The sequence below is a fragment of the Thunnus maccoyii genome, chromosome 14, assembly GCF_910596095.1.
Source record: "Thunnus maccoyii chromosome 14, fThuMac1.1, whole genome shotgun sequence".
In the NCBI taxonomy this organism is placed as follows: Eukaryota; Metazoa; Chordata; class Actinopteri; order Scombriformes; family Scombridae; genus Thunnus; species Thunnus maccoyii.
In genome coordinates this window covers 20,065,905-20,080,683 of record NC_056546.1, presented here as the reverse complement: position 1 = coordinate 20,080,683, position 14,779 = coordinate 20,065,905, and the positions used below count along the sequence as shown (strand labels likewise).

At 38.4% G+C, this 14,779-nt stretch overlaps 1 protein-coding gene across 2 annotated transcripts; it reads right to left on the bottom strand.

The window, feature by feature from the left end:
- Positions 1 to 1,531: 1,531 nt before the first annotated feature.
- On the bottom strand, positions 1,532 to 14,295 carry LOC121911999 (lutropin-choriogonadotropic hormone receptor-like). Of its 2 annotated transcripts, XM_042434011.1 has the most exons (12): positions 13,958 to 14,295; positions 13,586 to 13,771; positions 13,223 to 13,294; positions 10,381 to 10,455; positions 10,062 to 10,136; positions 8,568 to 8,642; positions 8,184 to 8,261; positions 7,914 to 7,982; positions 7,387 to 7,461; positions 4,389 to 4,577; positions 4,174 to 4,227; positions 1,532 to 3,535 (listed from the first exon to the last, which is right to left on the bottom strand). In XM_042434011.1, the coding sequence occupies exons 2-12, from the start codon at positions 13,753 to 13,755 to the stop codon at positions 2,389 to 2,391; spliced, it is 2,079 nt and encodes a 692-aa protein (XP_042289945.1). In that variant the 5' UTR covers positions 13,756 to 13,771; positions 13,958 to 14,295; the 3' UTR covers positions 1,532 to 2,388. The 2 variants fall into 2 exon arrangements, with proteins under 2 accessions (XP_042289945.1, XP_042289944.1); XM_042434010.1 differs by having other exon boundaries at positions 13,586 to 14,295.
- Positions 14,296 to 14,779: the final 484 nt, after the last annotated feature.

The window sequence follows — 14,779 nt, the reverse complement described above, 5'->3', positions numbered from 1 at the left end:
AAAGTTTGTGAACCCTTTGGAATTTTCTCTATTTCTGCATAAATATGACCTAAAATGTGATCAGATTTCCGTTCAAGTCCTAAAACTAGATAAAGAGACATCAGTTAAACAAACTTTACACTTGTTAGTTTATTTATTGAGGAAAATGATCCAATGTTACATATTTGTGCATGGCAAAAGTAGGGGGAAGGGGAAATTAGAGTCAGGTGTTTCAATCAATGGGATGACAATCTAGTGTGAGTCTGGGAGGCCCTGCCTTATTAAAAGAGAAGAAATCTGGGTCTTCATTGTCAAAGTCTGAGCTTCACAACACAGGTTTGTGTGTCATGGCTCAAACAAAGGATATGTCTGAGGACCTTTAGAAGAAAAGTTGTTAATGCTCACCAGGCTGGAAAGGGCTACAAAACCATTTCTAAAGCGTTTGGACTCCACCAGTCGATTGTCAGGCAGATTGTGTACAAATTGAAGACATTCAACACCATTGTTACCCTCCCCAGGAGTGATCGAACAACAGAAGTCACACCAAGAGCAGGTATGTAATAGTCCGGGAGGTCATAAGAGACCCCAGGGTAACATCTAGGAAACTAAAGGTCTCCCTTGCAGTGGCTACAGTCAATGTTCATGAGTTCACCATCAGGAGAACATTGAACATCAATGGTGTGCATGGCAGAGTTGAAAGGAAAAAAGCCACTTCTCTCCAAAAAGAACATTACTGCCGTCCACGGTTTGCTCAAGACCACGTGGATAAGCCAGAAGGTGATTGGAAAAATATTCTGTGGATGGATGTGACCAAAAATCGAACTTTTTGGCTTGAATGAGAAGCATTAAGTTTGGCGATGAGCAAACACTGCATTCCAGCATAAGGTCCTTAACCCACCTGGGAAACTTGGTGGTGGTAGTATCATGGTTTGGGCTGCTTTGCTGCCTCTGGACCAGGATGGCTTGCAATCATTGAAGGAGCTATGAATTCTGAGTTGTACCAGCACATTCTATAGGAAAATGTCACAGTATCTATCTGTGAACTGAAGCTCAACAGAAAGTGGGTCATGAGACAACGACCCTAACACACAAGTCGTTCTACCAAAGAATGGTTAGAGCAGAAGAAAGATAACGTTTTGGAATGGCTGAGTCAAAGTCCTGACCTTAATCCTATAGGAATGCTGTGGAAGGACCTGAAGCTGGCAGTTCATGCAAAGGAGCCCACCGACATCCTGAGTTGAGACTGTTCTGTAAAGAGGAATGAGCTAAAATTCCTCCAAGCTGATGTGCAGAGCTGATAAAGTTACCGGAAAAGTTTGGTTGAAGTTATTGCTGCAAAAGGGGGTCATACCAGTTACTGAAAGCAAGGCAATCAAATACTTTTGCCTCACACAAATATGTAAGATTGGATATTTTTCCTCAAAAAATAAATGAAAAGGTTGTTGTTGTTTTTTTGTCTTGTTTAATTGGGTTCACTTTATCTAGTTTTAGGATTTGTGTAAATATCTGATCACGTTTTAGGTCATTTATGCAGAAATACATAAAATTCTTAAGGTTCACAAACTTTCAAACAGCACTGTATATGCTCTTATAGCAAGTTTTAGGCAGAAACACAGTACCAGGAGGTTTGGCACGTCAACCTTGATATAATCTTAGTCTCAACAGATGTTGCTAATAGGATAAAAATATTGAAAAAGACGGTTAGCATAAATAATTGACCACATTTTTTAAAATTAGAATGTTTTATTGTAAGAACCTGGGACATTTTGAACAGCAGTAATTGTTTATTATGGACCAGGCCCCAGTTTTTACTGGCTTCCTGTGGCTGCTCTGGCATGTCTGCAGTCTTCAAGCCTCTCAGCTCGAATGTCTCTTGAGTACAACAACCCAACACTCATTAGACTAAAAAGCCTGAACAGACAAGCTAATACAAACACTTTCATTTGATCATATTTACTTCACACATTCAAGCTTAAAATCTTGACTATTATATGGACAGAAAATAAATAACCTCTGCTTAAAGATCTTCTATAGAACTACATGTCTTACATCTCACACAAGTTCTGTTTTATATAGCTTGATCTTAATAACAAATGATCATTGATAATATGATTTAAGATAGCTTTGCAAAAAAAACCCCCAAAAAACCCTGCTTTATTTGTTCTCTATTCCCGCTCCACTCATCTGCTTCTTTGTACCACATTATATGTGCAGAAATGGAGGCTGCAGCACCTGTTGTCTTCAATTTGAGGTGTCTTGACCCTGACTGATGAAATTCTCACTCTGTAAACTGATCCAGATCAAATCTGATCTGAAGCATGCCATGTACAAGACTGACACCCTGACCTAAACTTAGAAGAAATGCTACAAGACAGCTAAAATAATTACAATAAAATTATCTGTTATTGATCATGTGGTTCCCTTGTTTATAAAGCAACCTTTCCTCTTAATGTAGGCATAGAAGCTAAGTGAGTGAGGTTTTCTGGTGGACACTTTTTGGTTACAGGTGAGGTGTGAAGCCAGAGTCTGTGACCTGTAGAAGTTAGATTTGGCGTGACAGCAGCCACAACGATTCAGCAGCCGGCACACATCCTTCCTGAAGGCCCGCGTGAAGATGGTGTACAAGAAAGGGTTGCAGAGGGAGTTGATGGGATAAAAAAAGATGAGCAGGATCTTTGAGTGAGACACTGTGATGAGGGGCATTCTCAGGGCCGCAGAGATGGCGAAAAAGGAGATGGGTGCCATGCAAATGAAGTCAGTGAAAATGAGCACAGCCATGCGTTTAGCAATCTTAGTATCTCCATGACGTGCGGAATGCTCTGGGTTGCGGACACTGAGATAAATACATATGTAACAGTAACAGACCACCAGGAAAGCAAAAACATTGAGAATGAGAACAGCCACCACGTAAACCTGAGAGCCCAGTGTGTCGATGTCCATGGGCAGGCAGATGCTCACTTTGCTGTAGCTGCTGACCCCCACAAGAGGGAGCAGGGCAACTAGCAGAGAGAAGCCCCAGCCTGCCACCATCATGGCTGTCACATGGTGCATCCGCAGCCTCTTGTGTACATGCATGGCATTGGTGATGGTGTGCCAGCGTTCAAGGCTAATCACAGTCAGTGTATATACTGAGAGCTCACTGGCAAACACTGTCAAAAACCCCGCTATGCCACATCCGGGGCCTGTCTGCCATTCAGTGGCATGGTTGTAGTACTGGTGACGGGAGTGGTGATCCATGAAGGCGATGAGCATCAGGTAGAGCCCCATGCACAAGTCAGCAAAAGCCAGGTTACACATGAGAAATCGGGAGATGGTTAGCTTATGGTGGCTAATGAGGAGGATAACCAGCACAGTCAGGTTACCAGTCACAGCAAAAACTGTGATTATCCAGGTGAGACAGCGCAGGAAGCGAAAGCCCAGTAGGTCCTCGCAAGGGTTAAAAGCATCTGGCTTTGGCATGCACTTGACGAAGGGGTCGTTAAGACAATCCAGTTCCAGGTCTGGATACTGAAAGTTGATGTCATTAATACCGTTCACACCATCTGCAGTGGGCTCTCTGAAGAACATACAGATGTTGAAGTTATCATAACAATCCCAGAGTCATATATATATATATATATATATATATGTAGTTTTTCATAGAAGATGGGTTTTGTGTGTTTTGCCATATGAGGACAACAATTGTATCTCTGTATCAGGGCTTTGTTTTTCTCATCACAATGTCTGTTATGTTGTTGTTATGTCTGCAACTGGACATAAACCTGAACTACAGTAAAATTAAATGTGTAAAAAAAGTTAAATGTCATGCGTAAATTGACAGTAACAGCTGCAATATTTAGTAAACAGGATGCATCTTGTTTTATTTTCCATAATTTTGATTACTTCCAATTCAACTCCTATTATTTAATTTGTGTGCTATGTGAAAATTATCATTCCATTAAGGTCTAAATTACAGTACACCATCTTAAATTCTTTGTTATCAATGGCAAAATGGCAAAATAAGTCATAACAATTCAATAGTGTCATCTTAATTTGAGATATTAGTTCTATATCAAGGCAAGGGTCCAAACAAAATATTAATAATGCTGGACGGGGTGTTACTTTTTTAAAAAAGTGAACAATAAGATTCAAACCCCCCCCCTCCCACCCAAATAATTTTCAAATAGTCTCTAAGTGGACACTGAAGTAACTTACATTTCTGTTTTGCTGAGATCACAAGACTTTGTGAAGTTCTTCAAGGCATTTTCCCTTTAAATATAAAAGGAGGGAAAAGGTTAGATCTCACAGTATGTCAATAAATTAAACTGCTAATTACCAAACTGCAGATGTTCTGCATTCATTGGACAGAGCTTTTGTTCTTTATGCAGATGTGAATGGATCTGTTACATCGCTGTGAGCAGGTCGGTTACCTTTGTTTCCGACGCCATGTGTGGAAGGCGCAGCAGTGGCTGGGGTACGTGAGCTCAGCCTCCTCCACCTCAGCCAGGCTTTCCAGTGGAGGGAGGCTCTTCAGAGCAAAAGCGGAGCCGGCCTTCAGAAACCTCACCTGCCTCAGCCCTTTAGGGGGGAGGGAGCTCAAAGCTGTGGAGGAGACATCCCTGAATCACACATGCAGAGAACATAGACACGCATTTCAGTCAAGTTTAGTAAAAAGGCTACTGATAAAAAACGGTGTTGTAATAAGGCATTGGACTATTACAAGTCACTAGAACAGCCTCGCCTTGGATTTCACTTGTAATTTAAACTCAACTTGAGAGTTATAAAACCAGTCTTTCCCACTAGAGGAGCCATGATTTGGTGTTTTGTTGATGCTGGTGACAAATGCTGTTTCAGGCAAATCTGCAGAATCTCCTACAGGTGTTTATTGAGCTCTAGTGACTGGAGTAGCCAAGGTTTCATTCACAGTGTTTTCATATTCATCAAGCCAATGAGTGAAATCATGCTGTCTTTCTAAAGAGATGCTCATTCACAACAGAAATGTTTCATCACAGAATAGAGGCTGTAATTACTGACATTTACTGAGTACTGAATACATTTTATCAAAAGCAAAATAACATTCAGTATGTACTTTGCTAGCTACTTTGATTGAATACCGCCTTTATTTAGCTGATTACAAGTTGTGACCTGGCTTTCTTTAAAACTAAAAATACCCTAAAGTACCACAGTGGACACCACACAAGCAGACGGAAGACCTTTGGCATTTCCTGTGCGTCTGTGAACACCACAAATACTTATTCATAACCAAGATAAGGAAATTTCATATCTACAACACAGGTTTCTCACAATCAGAGACCTTGCGAGCTGTATGCTCTGCAGACTTGGCTATTTGCTCACTAATCAGTATTCAGCAGTGCTGCCTGCCTTGTTGGTTGTTTACACAGACAGGCTGTCACCACCCTAATGTTTATACAATAAAATGATAAACATTGTTATGAATATTAATCTTGCTTCACTGACCCAGTTCAAATATTGTCACCGTAATGCTGTTGATTTAAACAACAAAAGATTGAAAATTTTTGATTGTCCTCTCTCATATTTAACTTCAGCACAATTATAAATGTGTTGCATTTGGATTTCAACCTTGTATCTGTAGAACATGAACATTGACAAGACTGACTATTTTTTTAACAGTGGTGGTAACTAAGTACATTTACTCAAGTACTGTACTGAAGTACAATTTTGAGATTCTTGTACTTGATTATTTCCATTTTCGGCAATTCCATATCTCCTGTCCATTTCAGAGGGGAATACTGACATACATGTATATATAGACATGTAGAGTTTACCTTCAAATATACTGTATGTCCAGTTTATGATCCACTGTTAAGGATGGAATTGCTAAACAGTATATAAAGTACTTAAAATTGATTCTGACAAACTACCACATCAAAATTACACAAAAACACCTAAGTAATAGTTCAATATTATGATAAATTACATTATGATAATAATATAACATTCTGAGTAGTCCTGGTGTCTCTAATTTCATGTCATGTCTTTACTGCTCACATCTGGAACAAACTACCTAAAGATTTCAGATTAGAGACAATACTGATTTACCTTGCAAGGCAGCTGGATTCATGAGATCACAAGATCACAGGACAATCCATCTTGTTTCAGGTTCGGCTTGTGTCCAAACCAACAATCAGCATCCTACAAGGATTCTCGTGGGATCTTGTGATCTCTTGAATCTAGCTGCCTTGCAAGGTAAGACGATGATAGACAGACGGTTCATCCAATCACCTGCCAGGTATTTTTTGAAAGTTCCTGCCCTTTTCCAAACACTTTCCAAGGACGACTTTTCCGGTGGTTCTGTGTAACAAACCATCTGACACGTCAGGTCAAATGCTGATAACCTTTAAATCTAAATTAAAGACACATCTGCTTGCCAAGGCTTTTGGGCCTTGTCCACACTGATACGGATACTTTGCAAAATGAACATTTTCCTCAATGTTTTTGCCTCTCATCAACACGCAAACAGCGTTTTATGTCACTAAAACAGAGATTTTTTAAAATGCTTTCTAAAGTACATATTCTAAAGTGCACTTAACTAACTTGTTTTTTTTTTTTTATCTTTTATTGTTCTCATGTTCTTTTGGATTTTCGGGAAGCACTTTTCATTTACTTGTGTATGAAATGTGCTATATAAATTAATTTGCCCCACCTTACTGTACACTATGTAGAAAGCTAAGAAAAAAACTAAAAAAAAGTGTATGTACACACAACACTCTAAAAGGGGCTAACAAAACCTCTGTACTTTTACTTAAGTACATTTTTTTGGGCAGTGGTCAGTGGAAACTAGCTGTGAACACAATACTGACATGTTATCACCTTTTGAGTTAATATGGTGAATGTGTTAGCAAACACTTGCCTATTTACACATCCAGAAGATATGAAGCATTCATTCAAAGGCATGTTTCTGTCCATCTGGCAAATTTAAAACTTAGTCCTCTTAACTCTGTTTTGGTCTCCTCTAACTCCTGAGTGAAATATAATACAGCATAGTCGCTAACTGTGTCTGTCTGCTGTTTGGTGCTGAGCAGGTGGTGTATAGTGTGTTTTTAGAGAGTTTCACTGTGAACAACCGCCTGCTGCAGCTGAAATTGATGCTATGAGAGCAGTTAAGTGAACCAAAACAGTTAAGCTGCTAGCTAAAAAAAAGAAGAACAAAACAATAAGCTGAAAGACACTAAAAAACTCCATCAAGTTGAAAGGAACTGCAGAGTCAGTTGAGCGACCCCTTTCACATACAAGTATTCATGTCATTGTTAATATGAAAATATTGATAATAGCTGCTTTGAGTAGAGGATCTGAACAACTCTAACACCAGTTTGCAAACTGACTGGCAAGGAAATTATAATGACATTTTCTTTATTTATTTGATCAACTTGAATTATTTTTACTTACAGAGAAATTGGACCTGAAGCTCCTTTGAAAGCATCTTCTTGAATGTTAGTGAGATACCTGTTGTCTCTTAAAATCCTACAAAAGAAAAAAAAAAAAAAAATCAAATATCACTCAAATGACCTCCAATCCAAACTGTAGCTGTGCAGTTAACATACAATATCTAAGAAAATCAAAGATGACACATTAACGACCAACAACGCCCCAAACCATTTTTCATCTACTTTTTCTTTTCTCAACTTGACACCGAGGAAGATGAGCATTATTTTTAGACTGCAGGGTGTCTGCACATATCACGTCCCCATCAACATTCAGCAGTACGGGGCAGAGCAAGAAAACAACGGGTCATCCAATCTTTGTTTAGTCTTACATAACGTCTGTTTACTGGTACACTCAGTTTTTATGATTAGAAAAAGAAAAGCTTGAAACCTGTACAACATACTTAACAGCAGTAAACTGTATCGGCCTGTTATGTTGTTGTTGGCACAGTATGACAGAAAAAAAAACATGTTGATTATCAAAATGCTTACAATGTGTTGAGCTTGGTTCCATTGAAGGCATAAGACTTTATTTCCTTGAAACCGTTTCTAAGCAGGTTCCTGTCGAGGACACAATGTTATAAATTTTTATTTTGCTGTCAAAGGCACCCATCACCAAGGTTAGAGAACTGAACATTCAATTACATAAGCAGATTGAGACACATCAAAAAAAAAAAACAAATGTTCTTGACAAATGGTGAAAAATTGTTGCTCCTAGTTTTGATAATGTGGTAAGAAAAAGAATTTGGCTCCTGTACTCACATGTCAACGTACTCCTCCGTCATTCCCAGGAAAGAATTGGCAGGAATGGTTTCAATCCTCATGTTGTCTGCCATTTCTCTGCACAAGGAGGAGATAACATGCACTCAGGCTGTTGGGCTAAGTTATCAGTTAGACAAAATTATGTATATTCATACCAAAAAAACCCCCCAAAAAACGCAGCAGTTTGATGAACTGTGACCCAGTTAGAGGATTTGTGGCGGAGTTAGTGGCATCGTGATATTGATAGATAAAAGTAAAACCCAGCTCAGAATAAACAACTTGGGCTCCACTCAGAGTTAAAACATGAACAACATGCAGTTGTGCAACATGCAGAAACACACTAATCCAGATCTGGGCACATTATTTTAAAATGGGATTACTCACAGGATAATATCGGACACCAAGGAGGAGATAGTTGTGAAGTCTGGGAAGTGTATCATCCCTGTGTTTGAGATGCTCCTGTGGAGACACACAGCAGAGACAGATAATCATGAGCAGATAAGAGGAAATCTTCAAAGTGCCCACAAAATGTCACAGATACTGAGCTTGTCTCAGTCATTCAGAAAATACTAATTTCAGGAGCCAGCTGGTAAAGTATTCCAGGCTAAATGTGATTTATCACATCATCACTTGTGACCTTTAACTTTTAAAAACAATCTTTACTAGAGTACAACTTGAATTACAAATATCTACATAGATCATAGAGGTTGTGAGTGTTGATCTGCAACCTAAAATTCTACTTAACAAGCAACTGTGCTCAAGACATAAAACCAAAATTAGTGCAAACTATGGATATATTAATACAGTCCATACAGTCAAGTGATCAGTACAGCTTTTGAATGTGGTTGTACAGTGAAAGAAAAAAAAAAAGAAAAAATCATAACAATCAAGAAACAAGTCCTCTTCACAGACAGTGCTTTTGACAGTACATAAAGGAGGACGCCAGTGACTCACAAGAGACAAACTATGAAAAGAATTGGTCAAAATCGAAGCATCAGAGGCTGAGATATCTTTGCTTTTATTCCCTTTGTGAGTGTCAAGCTTCAAAATGCTGGCTCCTACAATTCCCATAATGCAACTCAACAGCATCTCTCATCAGACCCTCTCTGGCTGTTAAATGCCTTCATGCTTCAAACTCCATCCCCCCAGTTTATGATGACACAAACAGACAACATAAGCTGGAGTGACTCTTTAAAACCCCACAACATCCTTTTTATACTGAATCCCACACTGTCTGTCATACATACTCTCTGTTGGTTTGTCTCTCATTAACTCTTATATTTTATTATTGTAATGTTTATTTTTATGGGGAGAAGTGCATAGCATGGACCAGTGCCACATACCACAACATTTATAGCCTAGGCCAGCTTGTAATGCCTGTCCCTAGTTGGGCCATTATACAAATACACACAGGGAAACACACACAGGATGATACAACACACAAACAAACTAACTCAACCTGCTTTTGGTACTTGAAGAGGAAAAGTCAGGGGATTGTCAATGTCATTGGGATTTATACTCTGGGTACAGTATGTATGTACAAAGTTTCATGGCAATCCATCCAATTGTTGTAGAGATATTTCACTAACTTAAAAATATCAGTGAAGCTGTATGATGTTAACACTAAGTGAAATATTCAAAACCAAGACTCTGTTTTTAATGACTGAGCCCTTCCATCAAATGGAAATAATACCCTTGCCCCCATATTTTTTGGCATCTTTGAAAACTTTGGAGTCTCAACTAAATTCAAAACAAAGTTCTGTGGGTTTGAACAATGCTCGGCTGCAAAGTACGAGTTTGTAAAGACTGATGCACTGGCTGGTCATTGAGGTTTAAAAAGGTCACTGACGATCACATAAAACAGAATCATAGACTTACAAATATTTCAGTTTGGGCAGGTCAGTGAAGGCACCCTTTTCAATGATCCTCAGACTGTTGATATTCTGCACAAAACTACAGGAACAAAAATAAGAAATATATCAGTAATTATAATTATTGTCGTCAGCGGATGTCAATAAACCAACCCATTCATACACCAGCCGCTGTGAAAGTCAAGGATTAAACACGCAGCTTTTGTAATTGAGAGACTAATCCTGTGAAACTAAAATGAAATGCAAAACACATACCAGCTGTTCAAATGAATAATTGCTTTCAATTTGCGGCTTGAATGTGACGTGCGATGGAAGGTGTCGCTTACATTTGAGCCAGGCTGTGGAGGGAGAGGAACGCGTGTCTCCGTATCTGCGTGATGCAGTCGCTCTGGGAAATCTCGCTGTGGCACAAAGAAATGGCTCAACATCAATCAACCGATTAACAAGAGGCTGTAAACAAATTACTCCTGAAATGTCTAAGATCAAGCCAGTGAATATGGAATTTTAGTGAGGCAAACATTAAGAGTGATGCACGTGCACGTGTTACTTTTTCTTTTTAAAAATAGGACAGACTTGATTGATACTGGGATGCAAACCATGAGGGAAAAATGAAAATACCACAAACATCACCATGAATTCACACTTCTAGGGCACAAACACTTCACCTGATGTTTGGAAAAGCTCCAAACATACATCATGGATGCATCTGGGCCAAGAAGACTGAGTGAAGATGTTTAAAAAGGAGGACTAAACAAAGACGTTCCGAGACAAACAAAGTCAACAAGACTTTCTTGATTTGTCCTTGAACAGTTTGTTTTCTGATGGAGGCACAGCTTCCTCTCAGGAGCCGCTCTCCATCTACTTTTTTCGTAATCACCGTTGTCGTTTTAGACTCCCACTCAACTGTAATCAGCCGACACTTTTCTTAGGTTAACCTCACTCTGCTCCCATTTTAAACCTAGAAACAATTAAACGACTCCATCTGTGCTGCTTATGTTTGGTTTCACTCTCTCCTCTGATTGCATTATGTATAGTGTCATAATTACCACTTGTGGCTCATATAAAAAAAAAAAAAAGATTGTCCAGATCAAGCTGTGCCAACGTTTATCAGTTTGCGTCATCAGTGACAAACGCCGTGTCATTCTACCTTGACACAGGTTAGATGAGGAAGGTTTCATAACCAAGAAATGAAACATCTTATTGTAAGTCCATATTTGTAGCTTTAGCACAGTCATTTCACTGAAAGTGGAGTGTATTTTATCACATAAAACTCATCTGCTGGGAGGAAATTTGAATTTGCCCTGTGTATTGGAACATAATGAACCTATGGCATGTAAGTACTGTAAGTATGTGCGACTGATAAGCTCGTCCCTGAGGAGGAGAGCAAAGTCAAACGCAATCAACACAAACTGGCTCAATTTGAAAATGGTTTCACCACAGGCAAAAAAACGTTTCATATCTGCTTATCAGACTGTAAATGATATATTAATTAAATAGTGAAGCCAATTCAGTAAAACTATTCAGGGTGATGTTATGGCTTTAGAAGTGAGTATTTAGTAGCTGTAAACACAATAAAGGTGACCTAATCAGCAATTAATCCCCACTTCTAGAGAAAATAAGAAGAGATTATGTTATTACTGGTGTGCCTGGTTTGTTTTTAGTGAAATATCTCATTCATTTATAATTGGATTTAATGGAAATTTGCAGGCCAGTTAACCATTTGGGCCAAGAATTTTGGTACATTTATGAAAATGTTGTATGGGAGCTGCTGAAAAGCCCCAAAGTATGGTGACAATAACACAACATACAACAATAAGGGGAAAATCTTTAACTACTTTTTCCTTTTCAATACATATTTTTACAGAGAATAGACTCAATTTCCCCGTCCTATGAAGACAGAAAGTTCACCTTTTACCTTTTTTTGGAACTGTGCATCATCATAACATCTACAGTTGATAAAAAAAAGTGTTTTGGAAAATCTGAGGCATTCATCGTAAACAGAGTACTTGTTTGAAATCTGGTGACATAAGCATGTGGGTGAAACTTCCACATTAAAAGTGACAGAGTGGGTTGTGCTCAACCATTCGCTGAGTTAACAAGGTGTTTCCCTTGATCACACCATAGGAAGTAAACTACAGAGCAAAGACATCAAAGTGAAATGTAATCATGGTATGAAGTAATGAATAGTCATACACAAATGTTCGCCTCCTGTTGCTATTACCTGGACCTAGACTCAAGATAAAAGCATTTAGTAAACACCTGATGTAATAGTTGAGTTGTTATTTAGTCAGAGTTCATTGGGTTATAACTGACAAACATTATTTTTTTCAAAACACGTCTCAAATTTAAAGGATGTTTTGTAAAGATTTCATTATTCTTTCTAAGCCTATGTTGTTTTCCACAGCTACAAATTTTTTTTGTCAGCCCTGTTAACTGTCTGGCTGTTTAAAGTGTCTGGTAAAATAATGAATTGTCTATATAAAAGGGCTGTTGAAGAGCATTTGTAATAATGCAGTATGGATTGGTATAAATTTAAATCAATTTCCACTTCTTCTGCTGTCAGGTGTAGGAGCAGCTGGAGGTGTAGCCTTGTGTAGAAATACTTCTTTACTGGTGCTGTAATATATCTGGTTAAAGGATTTTCTCTTTGCTCTGTACACATGAGCCAATAGGTGGCGCTGCAGGCAAAGCATATTTTAACTGTATTTAAAATTTGGACCAACACAGACTTTGCTTTTTTTCCCTTATAGTATGATATTTCCTCCTGGTTGATTTGTTTGAACAATGCTGAACTAAAGCACACTATTGACATGATTTATCATCTATTATATAAATATATATAAAAGTTCCTTTAGGATCAGTCAAATATATTTTCAATACATTTTTAAATTCAAACTTCGAATTTCAAGACTACCAGTTACATTTGATTGAATTAATCAGATTACAGTGAATTCATTTTTAATTAAATCACAATAGATAATAATTCTGATCATTTAAAAACGTTAAGCTTATGTTTAGTTAGTCAGCATTCTTGCTTAAATGTTTCATCAAGGCCAAAGGGTTTATCAGCAGAGGTGTCTCCTTTCTTGAGTCAAGCTTTTTTGACTTAAGGCTACTTTTCTCTCTGTCTGCTTCTTCCAGAATAACTATTAAATATAAATAACTTACATTACTGTTATGTTGATCAGCTCTTTGAAGGCATGAGTGGGAACTTCTTTCAAGGGCAGATGAGTGAGTCTTCTGTAAGAATAAGTAAAACTCAAGTCAATTCCACATGTGAACTTTATACCTAGAAGCAAATACAGAAAGGTGTCTTTAATGTGCCCCTCAGAAATTACATTTATAAGACCTGTGTTACAAGGGGAATGATAGTGACACCATAAAGTAACTTTATAGCCATAATAAGTCCCAACAGGAAAAACAAAAGACAAAAGGAAAAGATCAAGGGCACTGATGGGCTCACAGGAAAGTATCAGATGATTTTAGACTAGTTTTCTATCAGAAGCAAAGCTAGAAAGTTGGGTTACTTACAGTCGAAGCACGGATGTTGCTGCTGCCCGGGAGGCCAGTTGAGTGTCTCTGCTGCACTGAAAAGTGTCGGCGCTGCAGCGGCAGATGGCCGGACAGGTATATGCCCAGCAGGAGCGCACACTCAGGACACCGGACAGCACGACCAGGACCCAGACTGCCTGGGGAGCCATGACACCGGGCCACTCACTGAAGGATTAATATCAAAACAAAGAAAAAACAAAAAACTCCGCTGAATCTCCTCAAAGTTAAAGATATATGTATATTAAAACCTGCTCTGGAAAATCAGTGTCTTATTCCAGGTCAAAGGCAAAACACTAAATAATTTTACGCTGTTTTTTTTTTTGTTCTTGTTTTTTTGATGTTTTTTCCCACCTGCAGCGTTAATGCTGCCTTCAGGTACGGTCGTAATTGCGAGCAGGCTGCCCGCCTGGAAGAGCCAACAAAGTGAAACACAGGCAGAATTTTCTTTGACAGCTGAGCTGCAGAGACGTGACGTCTGGTGGGTGGAGATCATGAAAAGCTCTGTCAGAAGAAGTGATGTGGTGAAGTCATTCTGTCACTCATTTATGTTTGTAATAAATCAAGGCTGGAAAATAACTGTTTTTTACTAGGCTACTGTTGTGAGGTACTGATGAGTAGACTATTTTTTTTTAAATTTTGATATTTTCAAAAAGAATTGTATTACCCAGGACCCCAGCAAAAAGAGGAATAATTTATTTTCACTGTAATTCCATCCATAAGTAACACAATGACAAAATGTATGATTATTGTGGTCATGGGTTTCATACACTTTCTGTAATAAAACATCTAAAAGCAAAAATCTTATCAGATGGGGGTCCGTGGTCTTATTTGTGTCAGTTTAGGAGTTCTTGACGTGAAAAAGTTTGAAAACCACCGCTCTAAATTTATCTAATGGCCTACTTTTCACATTACGGTTTTCAATATATGAGATAACATGTGATGCATTGTGTCATACTGCCCAAGAAGCCTACATAATGTGATCAGTGATCCAATGAAAAAATGATTTCTCAAATAACAATTTTAATTGTTAAAAAAAACTATACCAGTGGGCTTGCATGTTTTAGCTCCTTAACTATAGGTTATGTCCACATGGTTGACCATTTTTGATCACATACTGTATATTTGCAGATTTTTTGATGTGTTTTTCCAACCAGTTCAGGCATCTAATGGTTA

What these genes read in the sequence shown, in the direction of transcription:
- LOC121911999 (XM_042434010.1), bottom strand. Translation starts at nt 13,755, where the DNA reads ATGGCTCCCCAGGCAGTCTGGGTCCTGGTCGTGCTGTCCGGTGTCCTG. An exon ending in GCTTCAGGTCCAATTTCTCT is followed by an intron (nt 4,578 to 7,386) that starts GTAAGTAAAAAT and finishes TGTGTGATTCAG; the next exon opens with GGATGTCTCCTCCACAGCTT. An exon ending in ACATGGCGTCGGAAACAAAG is followed by an intron (nt 4,228 to 4,388) that starts GTAACCGACCTG and finishes TTATATTTAAAG; the next exon opens with GGAAAATGCCTTGAAGAACT.